At 37.9% G+C, this 19,447-nt stretch overlaps 1 protein-coding gene and 1 long non-coding RNA gene across 4 annotated transcripts in view; both read left to right on the top strand.

The window, feature by feature from the left end:
• LOC139125099 (uncharacterized) overlaps positions 1-11,698 on the top strand; it is a 53,675-nt gene extending 41,977 nt beyond the window's left edge. For 2 of the 3 annotated variants that reach the window (XM_070691207.1, XM_070691208.1), the window contains exons 3-4: positions 6,322-6,529; positions 7,589-11,698. In XM_070691207.1, the coding sequence (XP_070547308.1) occupies positions 6,322-6,529; positions 7,589-9,225 (1,845 nt within the window). In that variant the 3' untranslated portion in view covers positions 9,226-11,698. Of the gene's footprint in view, positions 1-2,853; positions 2,993-4,263; positions 5,437-6,321; positions 6,530-7,588 lie in introns of those variants that run through there. The other variant, XM_070691210.1, reaches the window with a different exon arrangement.
• A 6,001-nt stretch (positions 11,699-17,699) lies between these two features.
• Positions 17,700-19,171, top strand: LOC139124853 (uncharacterized). Its single transcript, XR_011550069.1, has 2 exons — positions 17,700-18,007; positions 18,683-19,171. It is a non-coding gene; the product is annotated as an uncharacterized lncRNA (long non-coding RNA).
• Positions 19,172-19,447: the final 276 nt, after the last annotated feature.

The raw sequence follows: 19,447 nt of genomic DNA, 5'->3' as shown, positions 1-19,447 counted from the left end.
TCTTGGCTGAGAATTACTATCACAGTAGCATATCAAATTCATGGAGTTAAGTGTGTGAAATGTCCGTGACGATGCCCCGCTATTTGCATTATGGCTTGACAGTAGGGATTTCCATGAGAAAATTTGTAGTTTGTAGCGCAGGCGAACTTACACTGGCAGAGGGCAAGATGAGTCAGCTGGCGCATTGAGACGGTGAGTATATCAAAGATCGCAAATAGGTTAGAAATATCGGGATGAACAACATCATAGATACTAGAAAGGAGCGAAAATTTAATAATTATGTGTAGGACTAAAATTACAAAGTTGATTTGCACGTTAACTTATATACAACGAACTTAGATTTTGACCAGTGTTATTTGCCAAATATAGATCACACTGCATTTGGTTGTATTGTAATATTAGAATCCACTTCATCTCAACATATTCGTATCATAGGGACACCCTTCTCACCCAGGTGAGAATTATGACAAAATGAGAAAGTAATACTCATGTCTTCTGTTTTATTTTACGGCCAGTTAGAAATCCAGATTCTGTACGCTACAAACTGAAAAGCCGGTAGTGATAGGTGTTAGGGAAAATCGTTCAATTGAGATATTTTACCATACGTATGCTAAATTATATTGTTGTTTTGTCGGGAACTATTCTCGAACATGATTATTTTTATTGTAAAACTTATAGTGACACAGTTGCTAGCCTATTAAACGACGTTTTTAATCGCTTTGTTTGATATGAACCCTATGATTTTTTCAACGTAAAGAATGTTTTTGATTCATTGATAGTTAATAGGACTCCAACCATAAAACTGTATTGATTGTCTCCTATGTTTTGTTTCTTTCTTTCGTTTTTCCTTTTAATTGCCCTGTGTTATTTTTCGAATTGCACGACATTGATAGCGAAAACTATCGTTTAAGCCAATCCACCAAGCCAAACGTGTAGTCACTGTTTCTGAAAGTTGCAAGTTTACATATTTTGTGCTGCATTGGTTAATTGGGCAAATAAAAACATTCTGTACACTGGATTCCGTTTGAAGCATCGCCATACACACAGCTGTACGAGTTTATGTTGTGTCGTGTCTTGTACAGGATCAGATTGGACAATTACAAAAACAAATAAATATTTACTGCAAGGAGTATTTTTGACAATAAATTTTGTCCAGGAATATGCGAGGACTTGAAACACACTCAAATTTTTCGTCAAAAAGGAAGAAATTCAATATCACTGTAACCATAACTTCAAAGATCATCTATTATGAAAAATTCTTGTACATGAACGAATATATTTTACTTAATTTGGGAGGTTTTACACTGAAATTTTATCAAGGGCATTACTTAAAATTCCCCCTTGCTATTTTTGTTGACAATTTTGCAAATTATAAACCTCCGTACCGATTCTGTCCACGTAAATAGTTTGTCAAATATTATATTGTTCCGATTATTCATTTGTTAAATTTGTTTCATGTACATATAATATCGTCAAGTTATTGAACTTCGTATATCTCAATATCTCGGCTACCCATAGACGAATTGTACTAAAAATGCAAGATCACCGGCAAAAATTAAATCAATATAAAAAAGCCAACAATAATTTCAACATTTCGAGAAACCAGTCACCAGAAACGGGTGTCTTTAAAAACGTTCAGAAGTATAAAAAAAAACTAAAAGTGAGTTCTGATAATCACTGTCTTGCGAGGAATCAATTTCAGCCGAATTCTGTGATCAATTTCACAACAGGTACAAATTAATCGGATGCAGTGGGCGTGCGTTGTGTGTGTTTGTGTGCGTTTAAGTCAGCAACAAGTTCCGCCCTGTTTACATCTTGAAATTAACTACTTTGATTTTAATAAGTATAATTATCCTTTCGTATGTAATGTCACTGCTGCATGATATTTTTCACGTTGATAAACAATGGCTTATATTTCAAATACTAAGGTTCGATGTTTTCTTCAGAAAAGGCTTTGTTCCAAATCACTGTAAAGTCTAATTCAAACATTATGTTTTGGTCACAATTTTGAAAAGACGGCAATTGAATATTTTCCTGTACGTTTATGTCTTTAAATAAGACAAAAAATACTCAAATTGGATAGACATATACACCCTTCTTACAAACATGGACTTTTCCCGATAGGATTTCGCACGTAGCACGATTGGATCTAATTTGGGGTAATTGGATGGTAAAGCAATGTCTGTTTAATCTGCAAATGTAAGCTAATCTGCTTTTCTTTTTACGTTACACACTTGATTTTATGAGTAATTTGTAATATTACGACATTCAGCTATATGGCATCTGACACTTTTGTGAAATTTGAAAAATGTGAAGATCAGATTATCCTAAATTAGTAACAATCATGTTATATGTAAATATTTTTGGCGATACTATGTGTCGGAAAGTAGGGGTGTCGGAACATTTGGGCGGAACCGAATTTCCAATATTCCAACCTGTGTATTTCACAAATGAAGAAATACAGCATAAGCTTATAATGTCTGATGTTGCATTATTATCATTTCCAATTTCTGCAAGTGCTAATCTTTCAATATTGGTATTGTTATCAAAATTGTGTTTCCTGAACTTGAATTGAAAGAAATACATTTCTGCCAGATTTCTTTCACGTATTTAGGCCTACACTTAAATAAGATGTGTTCCAGTGTTTCTTCTTGGGCACAAATATGGTATTTCCTATCACTAAAATTAAAAGTTTTGGCTATGCTTCCTATGATAAGGCGTCTGTGAAAAATCTTCCAATTTAAATCATGTAGGCCTACCGAATTTTGACAAGCACTTTCGAGGTTCTTTCTACTATCAGCTGTTATGCGAGCGCCCTCATCCATGATTTAGCGAGAGCTATGACCCGGAAGTATATAGGCCGACCTAGGTTGACCCGAATCTATCTGGCGACGCATCTTTTCGAAAATATTCACTTACTTCGGAGCGTACACTGATCAATCTTTCAGTTGTTTCTTAAAACTTTATCTGCTGTGATAATGAATTTTAGAAGGTAAGGACGATTTGGTAAATTTGACTAATGTACGTGTTTCGATTACGTGGTGCTGACCCTTGAAGATTTTTGGTGTTGGGAGTTCAAGGGGAGTTGCGGGGCTACGAAACTGCAGCATTGGCGGTCGACCCCTGACATGCCTGATTTTGTCGCTCAGTGCCTTTTTTTCGACTTCGCATACAAACGCTCGATCATGGCGGAGCGGCTGAATGTGAGGCTGGAGGCAATCGTTTAAAAAACAGTTCCTAGGGTTTGTTGTTTAGCAGACGATAAGTTGGCTTTGATTAGAGCATGTATTCTTGACCGCGGAGTAACGTCACTTTCACCTCACGCACGCGAGTGAGGTGAATTGGGATTTGACTATACAGGACAGTGAACAATGCAAAAATTATGTTACACGGGACAGAACTTAGCGTTTATCATTGACACAATGTTGAAACTTTGAATACTGGTGTAAAGGTTGAAAAATCCACACTTCAATATTTTGTTCTCACGGCAGTGTGACGCAAAAATGACGTGAAAAACCGCAAGTTCCCGGATGTCCGCGGTCAAGAATAGCTTTTTACATCCATAGGCATTAAACCTGATAAACGTTTCCAAAACGAGAGCACTATTTGTGTAAATCTGGGCGTACAACAAAGGCTCAACAATATTGGTTTGTGTTGTTGTTTTGTGTTGACATTTTGTTCTGTTTTTGTTTTGTTTTTTTTTGGGGGGGGGCAGGTTAGGGATTAAGTGTATTTCACAAAAATTTAATAGGAAAGTGCAATTCATATTGACAATAATATAAACTCCAATGAAGGCCATGAAAATGTGGTTGATGCTGACCCATGGTGAATTACAGCCACTGAAAAAGAGAGAACTACTCCTCTCAGTATAAATGTCAACTTCAAAAAGTGTGTATTATTCAGCTCAGGGTTCTCAAGGGCATTTGTAGGTTACGGGCCACCCCTCTGTTTTTGGAGCAATATATCCATACGTTAATAACCAAAGAAAGGAAACATTTACACAACAATGGAATATGCATATTGTGCTCTGTTCTGTAAATTGGCCATTTCTGTGTATTTCTAAGCCTTGAAGAACACTAGTTACTTGTAGGTTAACAAGTCAAGTACATTTGAGTTCAAATTACAACCCTTTCCAAGCCTCCACACGTAGTTAAACTCCATGGTTTCCTATGGATGGGTGAGTCCATACGAATGGAAGGGGTGAAAAGACCATTAGGCATGCTATAACAATGTTTCTATTTTTGTCTTGTTTCTGTATTTCAGACTCCAGTGAGCTCCTAGGAAGTCTGAGTAAAGACACTGCCATGGATCTGTCAAATACCCTACAAATAGACCACAGAGTCTAGTGAATAGACAAGGTTATATAGTGGAAGGACAGGAACATATGACAGATAGATCAGGATATAAAAGTATTGAGAGACGAGTATATGATAAACAGACCAGAATATACACTTAATAGACAGGAATATACCGGTGGACAAGAATGTTCAATACACCAGCAAGAAACCAGGTCAGATCTTACTGTGCCTAGACCTGACTATTCAAATAGATGAGAACATGCAGTTGATAAACAGGGTAATAGACTAAAACACACCTTGACTGGACCAGAGTATACAGATAGACCAAACCACGCTATAGACAGGTCAGAACTGAATAGATCAGAGTATCCCATATGTAGACCAGCAGAATCAGTTGACAGGCCTGAAAGCTTGACAAATAAACCTGAACCAGCACATACTATAAATAAACAAGAACACTCCAAATATACACAAGAGTGCTTGATGAATAGACAAGCAGTTCTCAGTAATAGATCAGACCATATCGATACCTTGAATAGCACAGAGTATTCTGTCAGTCAGCAAGTGTGTTCACAGGATATACCAGAATATAGGATGAGTAGACCAGATGATGGCATTTAATAGACTTGAACTTACCTCAAGTAGGTCAGACTTTGAGCAAGATAAGTGTGAATCTGCACCTAACAGAATGCAACAGACAGATAAGAGGCCAGAATGTGAAATGAATGGTCAATCTCAGCTTGTGGATAGACCAGCTATAGAACACAATAGATCTGAATATACAGTAAATAAACAGAGACATGGGACAGATAGTGAAAACCAAGCTGCAAGTAGACAAGAAAATTCACTTAATTGGACTTGGACTGAGGATAGTGCCGAAAAAACAGAAGAATGTGACTATAGAAGTGAAACTGTTCCAGAGAACCCAAAGCCTTCACCTGCAGAGCCAGCAGTGATCTTGCATGCACCAGAAAATATTCTGAACGGACACCCGAGCAGACCAGAAGACGTTGTGAAAAGACCGGAAGATGTTACAAATAGACCCACAGCTGTCCTGAACAGACCAGAGCAAGAGGTGGATAGTCCAGTAGAACTGGACAGTACTCAGAAAGAACTGATACATTGTGTCTTCCAAATGGTAGGTCTTCTCTTCTTTCTTCAAATCACCTTTCATCTCAATTTTTACAGGTATTCTTAGAGATCTGCCATGTCTTACTATTCCTTTGAGCATTGTCTACATTTACTGCTGAAGAAAACATAAATGAAAAATAAGCCATGATGTTGTAAAATGATATATGACATGATAATTAAACATTTTAAATGACGTAGGATATGGTATTTCAGACCTCAAAGTCCTAGGAAGTCCTTCAATTTTAAGTGACTTTGATTGTATGGACTCTGTTTACTGTACAGTGCTCACTTAATCAAGACATCTTAATAAACTGTCGTACAGTTAAACTTGCATGTGTTTTGATGACCAAATTAAGTTTTTGTATTGTGGGAAATTTACTTGCAACTGTCCAATTATGCAAGTACATCAGTAACATGGTAACAGTGCAGTAACCGATTTATAGGACTACCAAATATGCCTAAACATTTTAAATGACGTAGGATATGGTATTTCAGACCTCAAAGTCCTAGGAAGTCCTTCAATTTTAAGTGACTTTGATTGTATGGACTCTGTTTACTGTACAGTGCTCACTTAATCAAGACATCTTATTAAACTGTCGTACAGTTAAACTTGCATGTGTTTTGATGACCAAATTAAGTTTTTGTATTGTGGGAAATTTACTTGCAACTGTCCAATTATGCAAGTACATCAGTAACATGGTAACAGTGCAGTAACCGATTTATAGGACTACCAAATATGCCTATGTACAGGATTTAGATCAAAGTATGCCCTCTGACCTTTGACCTCCTTTTTTAACATCCAGCAATACCTGTTGTACTCTCAGTATCTGGTAAAACCACAAAAACCCAATCTTGCTGTTGCTTTAAATGCTTTTCTCTTGTTTGTCTTCAGGTATATGATTTGGTGAAATCAATCAGTTGTGAAGTGTTTCTAAAAGTGGTTGACTCTGACAGTAATGCCCTCGTGTACGGCACCAATGACTTCTTGAACAAATACTTTGATAAAGGACTCCATGCACATCACAAGGATGTACTCATCGGTGTGGAAACAGACAAGTTTGCTTCAAAGCTCAAGGAAAAGTTGGGTCTTGAAAATGGAGGTATGAATTTTGTCTGCAGCTTTTACGAAAAACACCATTTGCATAAGTGATGCCATATTTGATCGCAAGGGGCTTAAGTTCATGAATAAGGTGTGACACTGAAATATCACAGCTGATATTTTACGGTGAACGTCACTAGGATATGTATATGATAATGCCCCATATCATAAAGGAAGATATGGAAAGCTTTTTATGTGATTCAATTACACATTCCAATAATGTGTAATTTTCTGTCAGTTTCAAGGAAAACTTTGGCATGTACCGGTACATGGCCGATTGCCCAATTGACATGCATCGTACCCCTATGGTGTAAATAACTGTTACTTCAAATTGCCTGTACAAGGGCCTTTCATTAACCCTTTGAGTGCTGTAATTTTTTCCCACCAAAATTTGAGAACAACATTTTGCAAATTTTTATGAATTTTTCTGTAAGTGTTTGATAATTTTGGACCAAATGGAGATAAAATTTGATTGGCTGCAGTTTTTTATCAAAGTTTTGGCAAAAATCTGCAAAGAAAATTGACTGGGTTACATTTTATAAAGGCGACAATTATTGACCTCGGTGTTCATAGGGTAAATTCTTCACTACATTTAAATTCTTGCCTTTGGTATATAATGTTGCTCACTCTTTTCTGAATTCCATGGTCCATGGTTGATAACATAGCTGGCTGCATAGTCACCATTTGGCTGAAAAGTAACCCAGAACTATTTTCAGTCGACATTTTTGGATGTAAAAGTGATAATATTACATATTTTGTGTAGAAAGTTCTGTTTTTGCAAAGTTATTCCTGAAAATTATTATACCACATAAAAATGATTGGAATGTATCACCCATTTATTCAGTATTTTTGGACATGTCAAATAATATAAGTAGTATCTTGCATCAACCAAAGTCATGAAAAATGGTCGACTTTGTCCCTTTACCAAATGCGTGTCACCCAATGATCATTACTGAAATGTAGTGGCTCTGAAGTTGAATCAGAATTCTGTAATCCATAGTCTCATGGCAGCTTATCCCAAGCATGCTCCCAACAATATTTTCTTTCACTCTGTCCATAGATGTACAAGAGATGGTGATTCCCAGCAAAGGGGGTGAAAAATGCAAGCCGCAAGTGAGGTATATTGATAACACCGTAGAAATCAGAAATGCCTTAAATAATAGTCCACCAGCAACTCTTAGGCGAACACGTAGACGAAAACAACCATCACCAAAAACAGCCTGTGAACCAACAGTGCGTATTGTCAAACGAAAGCGCGGCCAACTGCCAAGGGGAAAGAACAAGAAAATGGCAGAAAAGAAAGTATCCCATGAGTCATTTCAACATCCCGCTAATGAGCAGGTTTCTGAAGATGGAAGCGACGATGATGAAGACACTTATGATGTCCCTGATGATGATAAGGACAAGGACTACAAACCTACGACTAAACCAAGAGCCAAGCGCAAGTACACCTTCGTTAGACAGTTACCTCGTAAAGCAGCAACTCCTGATGAATTGAAATCAAGTACCTGTGAGGCTTGTGGAGAAACGTTCGAGAAAGTGCAGGAGTTTAGGGAGCATAAGAAGAAACATGCAAAGGAAAGACTCACTTGTAAAGAATGCGGCAAATTTCTCAGCGGATATACAAATTTGCAGCAGCATATTCGGATAGTACACAAAAAAGTGCGCCCATTCCAGTGCAGCGTCTGCGAAAAGACCTTTCATACAGTAACGCACCTCACCGTACACAAGGAGACTCACGCAACTGAGGAGGAGAAAAAAGTACAATGTGACAAATGTGGGAAGATGTTCACCCACATCATAACTCTCAAAGAACATGTAAGAAGAGCTCATGTAGAGAAAAAATACCAATGCGAAACTTGCGGGCAAAACTTTTCACGGAAATCAAATCTTGCAGTCCATATTCGCCGTCATACAGGAGAGAAACCATTCCAGTGCGACCATTGTGGTTGGGCATTTACTCAGCTATCGAGTTTACAGTCGCATAAATTCATCCACACAGGTGAAAGGCCATTTAAGTGCTCAGTATGCAAGTATGCAAGCAATCGTGCTGATATTCTCAAGGACCATTTTCGACGGAACCATGGAGAGCGTCCATTCCAGTGTGAAATTTGTGACAAGCGATTCGCTAGGAATCAACAGCTGGTTAACCATAAACGACATCACATGCGCATCAGTGCACGTCCATTCCATTGTGAAACCTGTGATAAGCGGTTCAGTACGAATCAACAGATGGTGAACCATAAACGACGCCACCCGCGCAATGGCGTCAAATGCTACAAATGTCACCTCTGCGGAGTGATGTTCTTCAAAAGTGGTCAGCTGAAATGTCACATGATTGTTCACTCCGGTGAGATGCCGTTCCAGTGCCATGTGTGCGACAAGAAACTGAATTCTGCTGGTGACCTTGTGTCGCACGTGAAGGTTCATCGCAAAGAAGTGGATGGAGCAAACGTTACTGAGCAAACCAAGAAACCGAAAACTCCCGGGACTAACGCCATAGAATCTACCACAGACCCAAACCATGGTGAGACGCATATGCAAATGACAATCAGCCCACAGCAACAACCTCACCCCAACATACCTGTCAATCATCAAACACAGTCACATTCTGAAGCAGACAGGATGTATGTTGAACCACTAGCAATGCCAAGCACTGTAGATGCACTTTGGGCATTACAACATGATCACTGGTGAATGACGATAACATGGCCTTCATTCAGACATGCCAGTGCATTATAGACAATCACAAATCATCAAGTTGCGGTGTTTTCTCCAGAAAGATAGTACAAATTCCCTTTCTTATCAAAATCCCTCTTGAGGTAGTATGTGCCATGAAAGTGAAAGACTGAAACTTTCGCTACAACTTCCCTGAATGAAACATCCGGCCATTTTAAATCAACAATAAAATTCTGGGGTCATCGTGCAAAGTTTTCAACTAGTGAAACAAATTACCAACATTTTGCAATATTTGAAATTTAAAATTAAATTTTGGATTTATGAAAAACTAAATAGAACGTAGTTTATAATATATTGAGTACTTATGCTGTTATAAAACTACGACTGAGAAATTTCTAGAAATTCCTTGATTTACTGAAAGAGGTTGTATATTACCAGGCATATTGCTCCATAACTTCATTGTTTAATAGTACTTTATTTCTACTTGGTAATTTCTTGATTACAAAACTATAGAGTGTGTATTTTTATTAGTTGCAACCCATGTAAAATTTGGCAATATCTGATTATGATAGAAAACTCTCTGGTAGAAACCTTTACAATATTGTTTTTCTGCCAGTACTGAAGTTGGTTTGATAGATACCTGCAATCACTTCAATTTGAATGCATGGAGATGTAATTCTCAATGTAATATGCAAAATATCTTATGCATATTCATGAGACACTCGATTTTCAGTAAAAATATGGAGCCAATCATATGACAGATCTCATGGTGTGACCATCATTATTCCTTCTATTGCATTCATCGTTATTAATTTCAAAAGAATTTTGTTGATTTACTGAGATAAAGTTTCAAGGTGCCATAAATTTACATGTCATGTTCATATAAGGCAAATAAGAGTTTGTCAACTAGATACACACTGGATAGAATGTCAGTGGTACTATGCAGTATTGGTGGCAAACTTGGTTTTGCACGTTCAAAAGGTGATTGACTACTGATATTAAACGTGACCATTTTCTAACACCACTTGTGAGGGCTCAATTTACAGCTCTTGATGTAAGAAAAGTTGTCACCATCTTAGTTTTTAGAAAATCCAAAATGTTATTTTCTCCATAGAGTTAACACAGGGATGGCGGCCATTTTGAATTTCAAATATCTATAAATCTTGGGTACTTTGTTTCCCTCCTACCAAAATTTGCTTGGTGCCCCCGAATTTTATTCTTGATTTTGAAAGAGAATGGCTGAAAGAATAATTAAATAAAGTTTGAGCAAACGTTTCAGTCTTTCACTTTCAAGGCGCATATCACCTTAAGAAAGTGATGTGATTGTACACATATAAGAAAAGTATAAAAACTCAGAATTGTAAAGATCAGAGAGGAGAGATTCTGGAGAAATGAAGAAGTTAACCAGGTTATCTTGATACCCGGTACCGACACCTTGGTTGTCTATGTCTGCGAAGTTCCCCTAGAGGCGATCCCGTACAGGAGTTTGTAGTTTTCCCCAACTAACTAGTCACTACAAACTAGTCACTACAAATTCCCTGTGGTACCGCCCTCTACCTAGCGACTAAGTGATGAAGGATGTAACAATATGAAGTATTTGAGCGTTTCGAACACATCACCGGGGCAATTAGATGAACAGAATATTCGCTTCAGGCTTGGTATTTTTGTACATCCAAATACTGACTTTTTCATTTGGTTCACTGGTATATTATCATTTGACAAATGTCTGTTAGAGCAGCATTAGTGCCTTCACTTTCTCTGTCAGTATAATTTTATCTATGCCTCAGCTATTCGGTAAAGGGAGGCAAAATAATTGAAGACTTTTTAGAACACTAAAACAAAAGGTTGGTTTAACCTTTTGAGCACCAAGTTAAGTTGGGACGACCACATAAATGATCTTTGTTAAAAGCTTTCGACCAGAATAGGTGTTCTTAGACGACTTCGTGCTACTTGCCAAAGAAGTGTACTTTTATTGGTTTATAATGCTTTGTTTCTTTCTTTGATTGATTACTGCTGTATTGTATGGGGTAATACGTCTAAGACAAATCTCCAACGTTTGTATAAACTTCAGAAAAGAGCTGGCAGAGTCATTCTTGGTGTGGACATGACATTTTCCTCTCGAACTCTGCTTATCAGTTTGCATAATTGTTACCAGTTGATTTTCGCATTATGTACTTCACGGCTATTATGTCTTTCAAAGCTCTTAATGACCTAGCACCCAGCTATATTAAAGATCTTTTCTGACCTCTTTCTGAAAGTTTGTTGTCATTTAAATCTGCTTTGCACAGTTATCTGTTCATGAAATTTTGTAACGAAGGTTCTGATCTGGATTAGATCATTTAAATTTGTATTTATTGTTTATACGAACTGTACTTTCCACATCTCCTTGAGCTTTTGTTCAGCTCTTGAGGGCTCTAATGTAAATTACAATATTTATCTATTGTAATCAGATTACCCTCTTGAAATAAAGAATAATAATAATAATAATAAAGTCAACTTTTGTCACATTTACAAAATGTATCCCAGTCAATTTTTTTCAGATTTTTGCCAAAATTTTGATGAAAACCTGTGGCCAATGATATTTGATGTCCGTTTGATCCAAAATAATCAAAAAAATTATAGAAAAATTCATAAAAATTGTTAAAATGTTGCACTAAAATTTTGGTGGGACAAAGTACAGCACTCAAAGGGTTAACTCTAAAGAAAATCCCCGAGTTTACTCTCATTGATGTAATTAATGTTATTACGTAATCTGTATGTTGTCAAAACCAGGTGTGTAAACTATATTAAATAGCACGGAACGGTTAATGCTGTAAACTGACGTCAAATATTATCCTATTTCACGCGTTTGATAAATGATTTGTTGCCTCATCAGTGTTCTCCCCAGGATTTTGTGAGAAGAGGGCGAAGACGTGGTGCGAAGCACCACAAGCGACCGCGTCAGCGGTCGCGGGGGAGGTCAGGAGGGGGGTGTCCCCCCTCCTGCCGTTGGAGCTTTTGAAAAACAGCGATTAAAATGGTGTCATTTGGTGGCACTTGGGGAGTATTTTTTTCAGATTTTTTTCGTATAAAAAACTCAAAGGAAAGGAGATCTGAGACAGTGTACCATAACTTTTATTACAGTTCACTGATTTCAATTATGAAGATTTCATTTTTTGAAAACGAAAACGTAGCGAGAGACATACATTTATTCATCGATGTCAAAATTATCACCATAACACTCAGGTTTGGGGAGCATTTTTTCAGATTTTTTTCGTACAAAAAATCAAAGGAAAAGAGATCTGAAACAGTGTTCCATAACTTTTATTACAAACGAAAATATAGCGAGTCTAGAGACATACATTTATTCATCGATGGCAAAATTATCACCATCACTCACGTGTTCTCATCCTGATACAAGTCCGACCGAGCCTAAAATTAGGTTGTTTTGCTTTTGGAAGGAATACACAAACGAAATTCTAACCTCCTATAAAACTTCAGTGTACTCTGCTGTCCTTGGTTACCCTCCAGCTCCTTGCCATGTTTACTCAGCTAAGTCGGTTACCTAATGCACGGTCCCTATGGAGGGACCGTGGCTAACGTAACGTTACGGACTGAGCCATGCAAATATGGCTGCCTTCGATGAGTTGCACATGGGCTTATGATCTCGGATGACATCACAAACTCGCGAGATTTGCAAGATCGATGAGAATTACGTTTGCAGTCTGCAGGATCGACGCTCACGCTCGCATTTTGCTTGTAAATCACTGTCAACTTTTTTTCCCCGTACATTTTATTGTTTTATTTTTCAAAAAAATAAATCTTTTTCATTTCTGGCAAGGGGGCGCTCGGAATTTACAAGAGGGCGCCACGCCCCTGTTACCTTATTCAGGGAGAACACTGCTCATTATGCGCTAAGCCTTGAATACACAGCGAGTTCTCGGCCATTTAGTAGTCAACAGGAGAGGAAAGCTTTGCTGAAATACATACTTGCCATTACTTCACCGAATGGGCTACGACATAAGTTCCACACCCACAATGTGAGGGTTCCGCCAAAAGTTGCATGTCGTCTGCCAGCGACGCCAGAGATTAGATCAAAACGTACTCTTATTTATCAAGACTTATTACCTTTAGTCATGGTTTCGCTGACTTACCCGACAGTGCAGTGGCAAGACTCTGCGCGCAACGTCAAGGTACTCCCTCTGAATGCCAAAACGAAACTTATTTAGGAACACACGGTACCATGATAGTGTTTGTGCCAACAACAGGGTCACTAGGAGTAAATGATATTATTTTCGTGATTATTACAGAAGTAATATCATAATTATGAAATATTGATATCAAAACCATGCTGGTATTTCATTCGGGCAGAGCCGAAACCGTCGTCGGAACTGCGACTGTGCGAGTTTCTTGTTTACAAACAATGTATTTCGTGCACAATATCTAGATGTACCTCATCATCATTTAAATTATACGATGTAGATTATGACGGACATGTTTTAACTTTCATCAATCACCATCGCACCTTAGATATAGTGTTTACATTGGTCGCGTAGGTCCCATACGACCATGCAGTTCCGACGACTGGTAGCACTCGATAAAATCACTGAACGTGCGCATGTATGAATTACGTGTAACATGGGCCAGGGCGTCCAACTTCTTGATATTGGACGGCCCGGTCCGTGTTACAGTGAACCTCACTGACATGTCGACGAGATGTTTCACGGAAACACCATTTGTTGTTTTAATTGTCATTGCTGTTTGAACGACCTTTCCATCAAACCAGTCTGGTGGATCATGGAGGAAAAGACTCAGTAGAACTGGATGATTGACCTCTTCAGGTCATCGCAAATGTTAAATATTGGTTTTATTATTCACAAATTAAGTGTCCAACCATCGTTACCTCAAACTCGGTGGATTTGGCATCGGCATACAGTTACGCAGATGCATTAAGCCATGTGTGTCAAAGTTCCTATGTCGTCTCATCGCTTAAAAAAAGAGAAACATGTTTGGATTTAATACTTTATTGTCAGACGCGATCAAAATCATCAATGGGCGCAAGGTTAGACAGAAGCCCAGCATCTTTCGCCCTGAGTCAATTTGGACTTTCCAACTTTGAACACACTTATTCCCTCTCCAAGCACGTTTTACCCATATATTGAAAAAAAATCACCAAGCTACATGTAAAAATATGATTGTACATGTCTTTTCTTTTTACATAAAGGCCTTAAAAGACGCCACGGCGTTCTTACTCACGTACTTCAAGCTGTCAGTATTTGTTTGTGCATGTGTCTTGGTTCAGATGACTAGCTGTTGGTCCAATCTCGCGTGATCTTGGCAGCGAGGTCACTCAACTGAGCGGCGGACGTTTACCATTGCTTATCGATATCTGAGTAAACAAATTTGTCCCAGTCATAGAAGCACTTAGCGTACCAAACTAATCACTGAGATCGTCTGGTATTTTGATAGACGTCGACGTCACTGATAACCCTGGGTCATATTATCCACAGCAGGAACCGTGACAAGACACGTGATAGGCTGCCGTCAACCACCTGTTGAGTTCACTTGTCATGACGTCACAACTAATCAAATGACGGACATCCAGTGTAAATCATGCGAATACTGATGTAAATAAATAAATAATAAAATAAATAAATAAACAAAGTTGATTTTGATACCGCTACTTGGGTTTCAGAGTACATGATACACTATGATGAAGTAAACTATATGTTGCTTCTAGAATATTAGTAATGCCCCAATCTTCACTAATTTCCATATTCGCCTCGTTGACAAGGCTTCTAAGAAAACAGCCTACAGGGGCAACCGATCAGTTGCTTTCGATAATCTATTGCTATAAGTGTTTCTACTGTTTATATTCTATCACTAGTAAGATTTAATTGTAAAGCGAGAATGAAAGCTTTCAACTTGTACGCCTTCTACCAGTAGAAAAAACCCTCCCGACTCATATCGCCTAGTTCCCCTCCCCCACCAACTCTCCATCAGAAAAGTCATCGCCTCCTTTGCGATGGCTATCTACTTTCCTGTGCCCGTAAGATGATGTCATACCCCGCCCTTCGCATACAACCGCTTTAGGCTGCAGAGCCACGGAATGTAATTTCCCGCCTGTAACTGATGAACATTTGTCTGCCCGCCCGTCTCCTTTGGCTAAATGAAAATTCCTTTTGTCTTTCATCCAGTCCACAACTGTTGCCAACTTTTTTGCCAAAGATTTGTCATGCAGTTTATTTTTGATGTATTGCAACTCAGATTTACGTGGACTTCAACAACCAGTGTGTGTCATATATAAGTACCGTAAGAGATGACAAATATTTTTTTGGCATATTTGCCTTATTCAGAGGAAGTGGTCATGTCAAAACTCAAACCAATCGCTTATCTGATTATTATCATGATATCATACCAGTATATTGCTCGCGAACTGGAATGCAGCTACCCAATTGGTCGACGCATGAAAACAGCAGTGGCATATTTGGGATATCGCACAGTTGGAACTTATATTTCGCAAGCTTCAAATTTTAGAAAAATCCTTTGTTGAATGTTTCACGCGAGAATTTCGATGTATTATAATGAGGTAATAGCAATAAACAACCTCAGCGAAGGGCATACTACTCCATTTTGACAATTTGACCCCATATATTCCGTGAAGTGGTCAACATCTAGTGATGGACTGTTACCAATAGCTGCAGTGGGTTTCAAGGCCTTTGTCTTACAACAACACTAATTTACTAGATTAGAATTTCAATGGCAAACAAAAGGCTATGACCCCTCCGCAGTCCTCTATGGAGTAGAACAAACTTGATACCGGGAATCAAATCCCTGGCCTTTAAAGTTAACTCCTTAAGAAATTTTGTTCATACAGACCAACACTGATGTTAAATATATTTGCATGTTACTTACTTACTCACTCACTCACTCACTCACTTCTTACTTGCTTGCTTACTCACTCACTTACTTACTTACTTACTTACTTACTTACTTACTTACTTACTTACTTACTTACTCACTTACTTACTTACTTACTTACTTACTTACTTACTTACTTACTTACTTACTTACTTACTTACTTACTTACTTACTTACTTACTTACTTACTTACTTACTTACTTATTGACTGGTCAATCAATTTGTATCCTACCTACCGATTCATTTCAAAAGGGAAAACGATGCATAAATTAAGGAGTGGAAAATCGATTGTCAAATTAAGTGCAGAATCTCGGCAGCTTTGAGTTAATAGGTTGGTTAGTCTACCAGATCAGGTGTAATCGTCCGGGTCGCTGCACATTAGCCCAAAACTTAAAACGAAGCGTCAAGACATAGAGAAGAAAAGGCTAGAGAACAAATACCTGAAATTTGTACTTTTAAAATAACTTTGTCTTTTTTATTATGTGTTTGTTAGCGCGCCTGTAGTAATATACGTACAGTTTTGCTGTATTTCATGATTAATATATTACAAACACTCAACACGAAATATGCATCATTTGGGCGGAGGAATATTCTAGCATTGTGAGTCAGACTATCTCTGCGTGTACCGTCTGCAATATCAGACGGTACGCGTAGAGATATTATGATAGTCGTGTGAGGCCGTGACGTATACTCTGCATGTGTTTAATCATTATCATAGGGCGGCCTTGAGATCAGCTATGTGGTTCATGGTACGATGTGTTTTGGGCACAGATGTTCTGACTCCCACATTTTAACAATACTGTTCTGATCTATACCACTTATATAGGTTAATTTCAAAACTCTCGGAGTATGTAAAATTTGAACCGTCATATTTGTGTGAAAATCGGAAATTTAAGTTTGTTTGTTTTGTTTTGTTTTTGTTTTGTTTTTTTCTGATAGAGTTTGTCCCAAGCTGGTTGCTATTTTGAATTTCAATTGTCCGTAAAACTAAGTTATCCACAGCTTTTTCTGTGTTACTAAAATTTGTACGGTGACCTTTTATTTTCACTCTTAATTTTGAAAGACAATGGTTGAAAGTTTCATTCAGGAAAGTTTTACGCAAAAGTTTAAGTGTTTCACTTTAGAGACGCATACTGCATTTAGGTCTAATTTTTCACAGCTAACCGCCTGCATGCAGTTACCATGATATACAGGTACCTTATGAAATATGAGGGTGCGGGCGGTTAGCGCTATCACAGACGAGGTCAAGGACCTCGAACGTGATAAATATTCAACTTTAAAGCTGACGGATTTCAGCGTTTTCTCACGGTCAAAGTGAACATCATGTTTACTTCGAAGACTGACTTCATTCCTGTACACATGCCATCAAACTGCAGAATGTTCTAAACATACTATCGTATAAACTATTATGTTTGTCATGAACTTCAAAAACCTGTAGTTTCGGTAAGGCTTTTACGTTGATTGCATCAGCAGTGTGCGTTGATGTCATGTTCTATCTTTAGCACTGTTTACATGATTTACATACGTCTGATGTTTAAGCCAATCAGATGGTGCGTTAATGATGTAATGCATTCTGGAGTAAATAAAACACCAGCACACACCAGAGTAGCACACACCACAGTTGCATCTAAGCCAGCACAACATAACGTCTGAAACCCTCACAACTATCACATTTTCGTCTGAAATTATCAGAAACATGGAAGCATACTTCGACGAGTATGATTACTATAACTTTGAAGACCTTCCAAGTCACGCAAGTGGTAAAGGACGAACGAGAAAAGAAGTCGAACAGACCAAGCGATTCGATCCCAACCGTGACGCCCGTGTGACGGTCACAAAATACAGAAACAGCGAGATAAAGAAAAAGGAGATTCGTAAAAAGCTCAACAAAATGTAAAAGGTAACGATTTTCTAGTTTTCAGAGAGTCTCTGTTATGCCCTTGTTGTGCCGTGTTGTCGAAAACACCGTAACGTCGTTTTCTTGTTGTTGATTTTCAAGGTCAGCGATATTTGTTTTGAACTGAATATCCAAAATGGTGGCCGTTAAAAAGCAAAGCCCACGCAACGTACGGTTTTAGCATAGACCCTGGAGCTCCAGGGTCTTTGGTTTTAGACACGCTCAAAATACACACAGTTGCTTGGTTTTACGCCTTGTGATCTGCTTTGTTGCACTGTCATAGCGAATCAGGAAAGGCCTGGGACATAGTTCAGTCGAAATATAATAAAAGAGGGCTAAGAATATTTATAACTTGCACCGTATATATATATATATATATATATATATATATATATATATATATATATATATATATATATATATAAAATAAACATTACTTCAAGTACAAAGAAATGAAATATATATATTATATATTATATATATATATATATATATATATATATATATATATATATATATATATATATATATATATATATATATATATATATATATATATATATATATATATATGAGGCAGTCCTGTGGTGGTAAAACTTACATTTATTTAGAGTTTGATTGGATGGTTTTTTTTACCAAGACTGCTGTGCTGATATGTTCTGTATATTTTGGTGACAGGTAACAAAGGACAATCCGGGAGAGCCCTTCATCAGAACTTGACCAGGACCTGTTGAACGACATTGGATAGGACCATGGCTGGAAGCAGGACATTTAAGGGGTCCAGCTCTGAACCCCCTCATCTCTGGACTCGTATTTCGTCGTCAAGATGGCTACTGAGGAGGGTAGCAGGGTTGGCAGGAGGGATTTCCTCCTCGCCACCCTGCGAGATATTGGCATTGACGTAACTACTGTACCATATAAAGAACCAGGTCAGAGGAACGGCATGCGAGGAATATTCTGTAAAAATCTGTTTCTAAAAGACAGAAAAGGCAAATTCTATCTGGTCGTCTGCCAAGAAGACTGCCATGTTGATTTAAAGTGGTTGAAACGACACACCAAGGCTGCTAGAAATTTCTCGTTTGCAAGTGCCAATGACTTGTACAGTAGTTTACGCATCGAGGCAGGCTGTGTTAGTCCATTTGCCTTGATTAATAATCCAGAAAGAAATATTAGAGTCATTCTTGATCGCAGTTTACAATATTGTAGTGATTTATTAAATTTTCATCCACTGAACAAAGAAGAAACATCTCTGATATCATACAGGGATTTGATTGCCTTTGTGAAATTTTGTGGCCATGAGCCGGAAATTGTTGACATGAGTCAACCATGATATTGTCAAATGTATTTGTAACCATTATAGCTGTAAAATGCCAAACTATACATTTCCATGACAACAATCTGTTCATTGTACATGTCGTAGTATTGTTCATGAAAATGTTCATT

Source organism: Ptychodera flava (assembly GCF_041260155.1).
Source record: "Ptychodera flava strain L36383 chromosome 23 unlocalized genomic scaffold, AS_Pfla_20210202 Scaffold_24__1_contigs__length_23054250_pilon, whole genome shotgun sequence".
Classification (NCBI taxonomy): Eukaryota; Metazoa; Hemichordata; class Enteropneusta; family Ptychoderidae; genus Ptychodera; species Ptychodera flava.
Note: the sequence above shows the minus strand (reverse complement) of the source record. Positions and strands in the feature narration are given on the sequence as shown.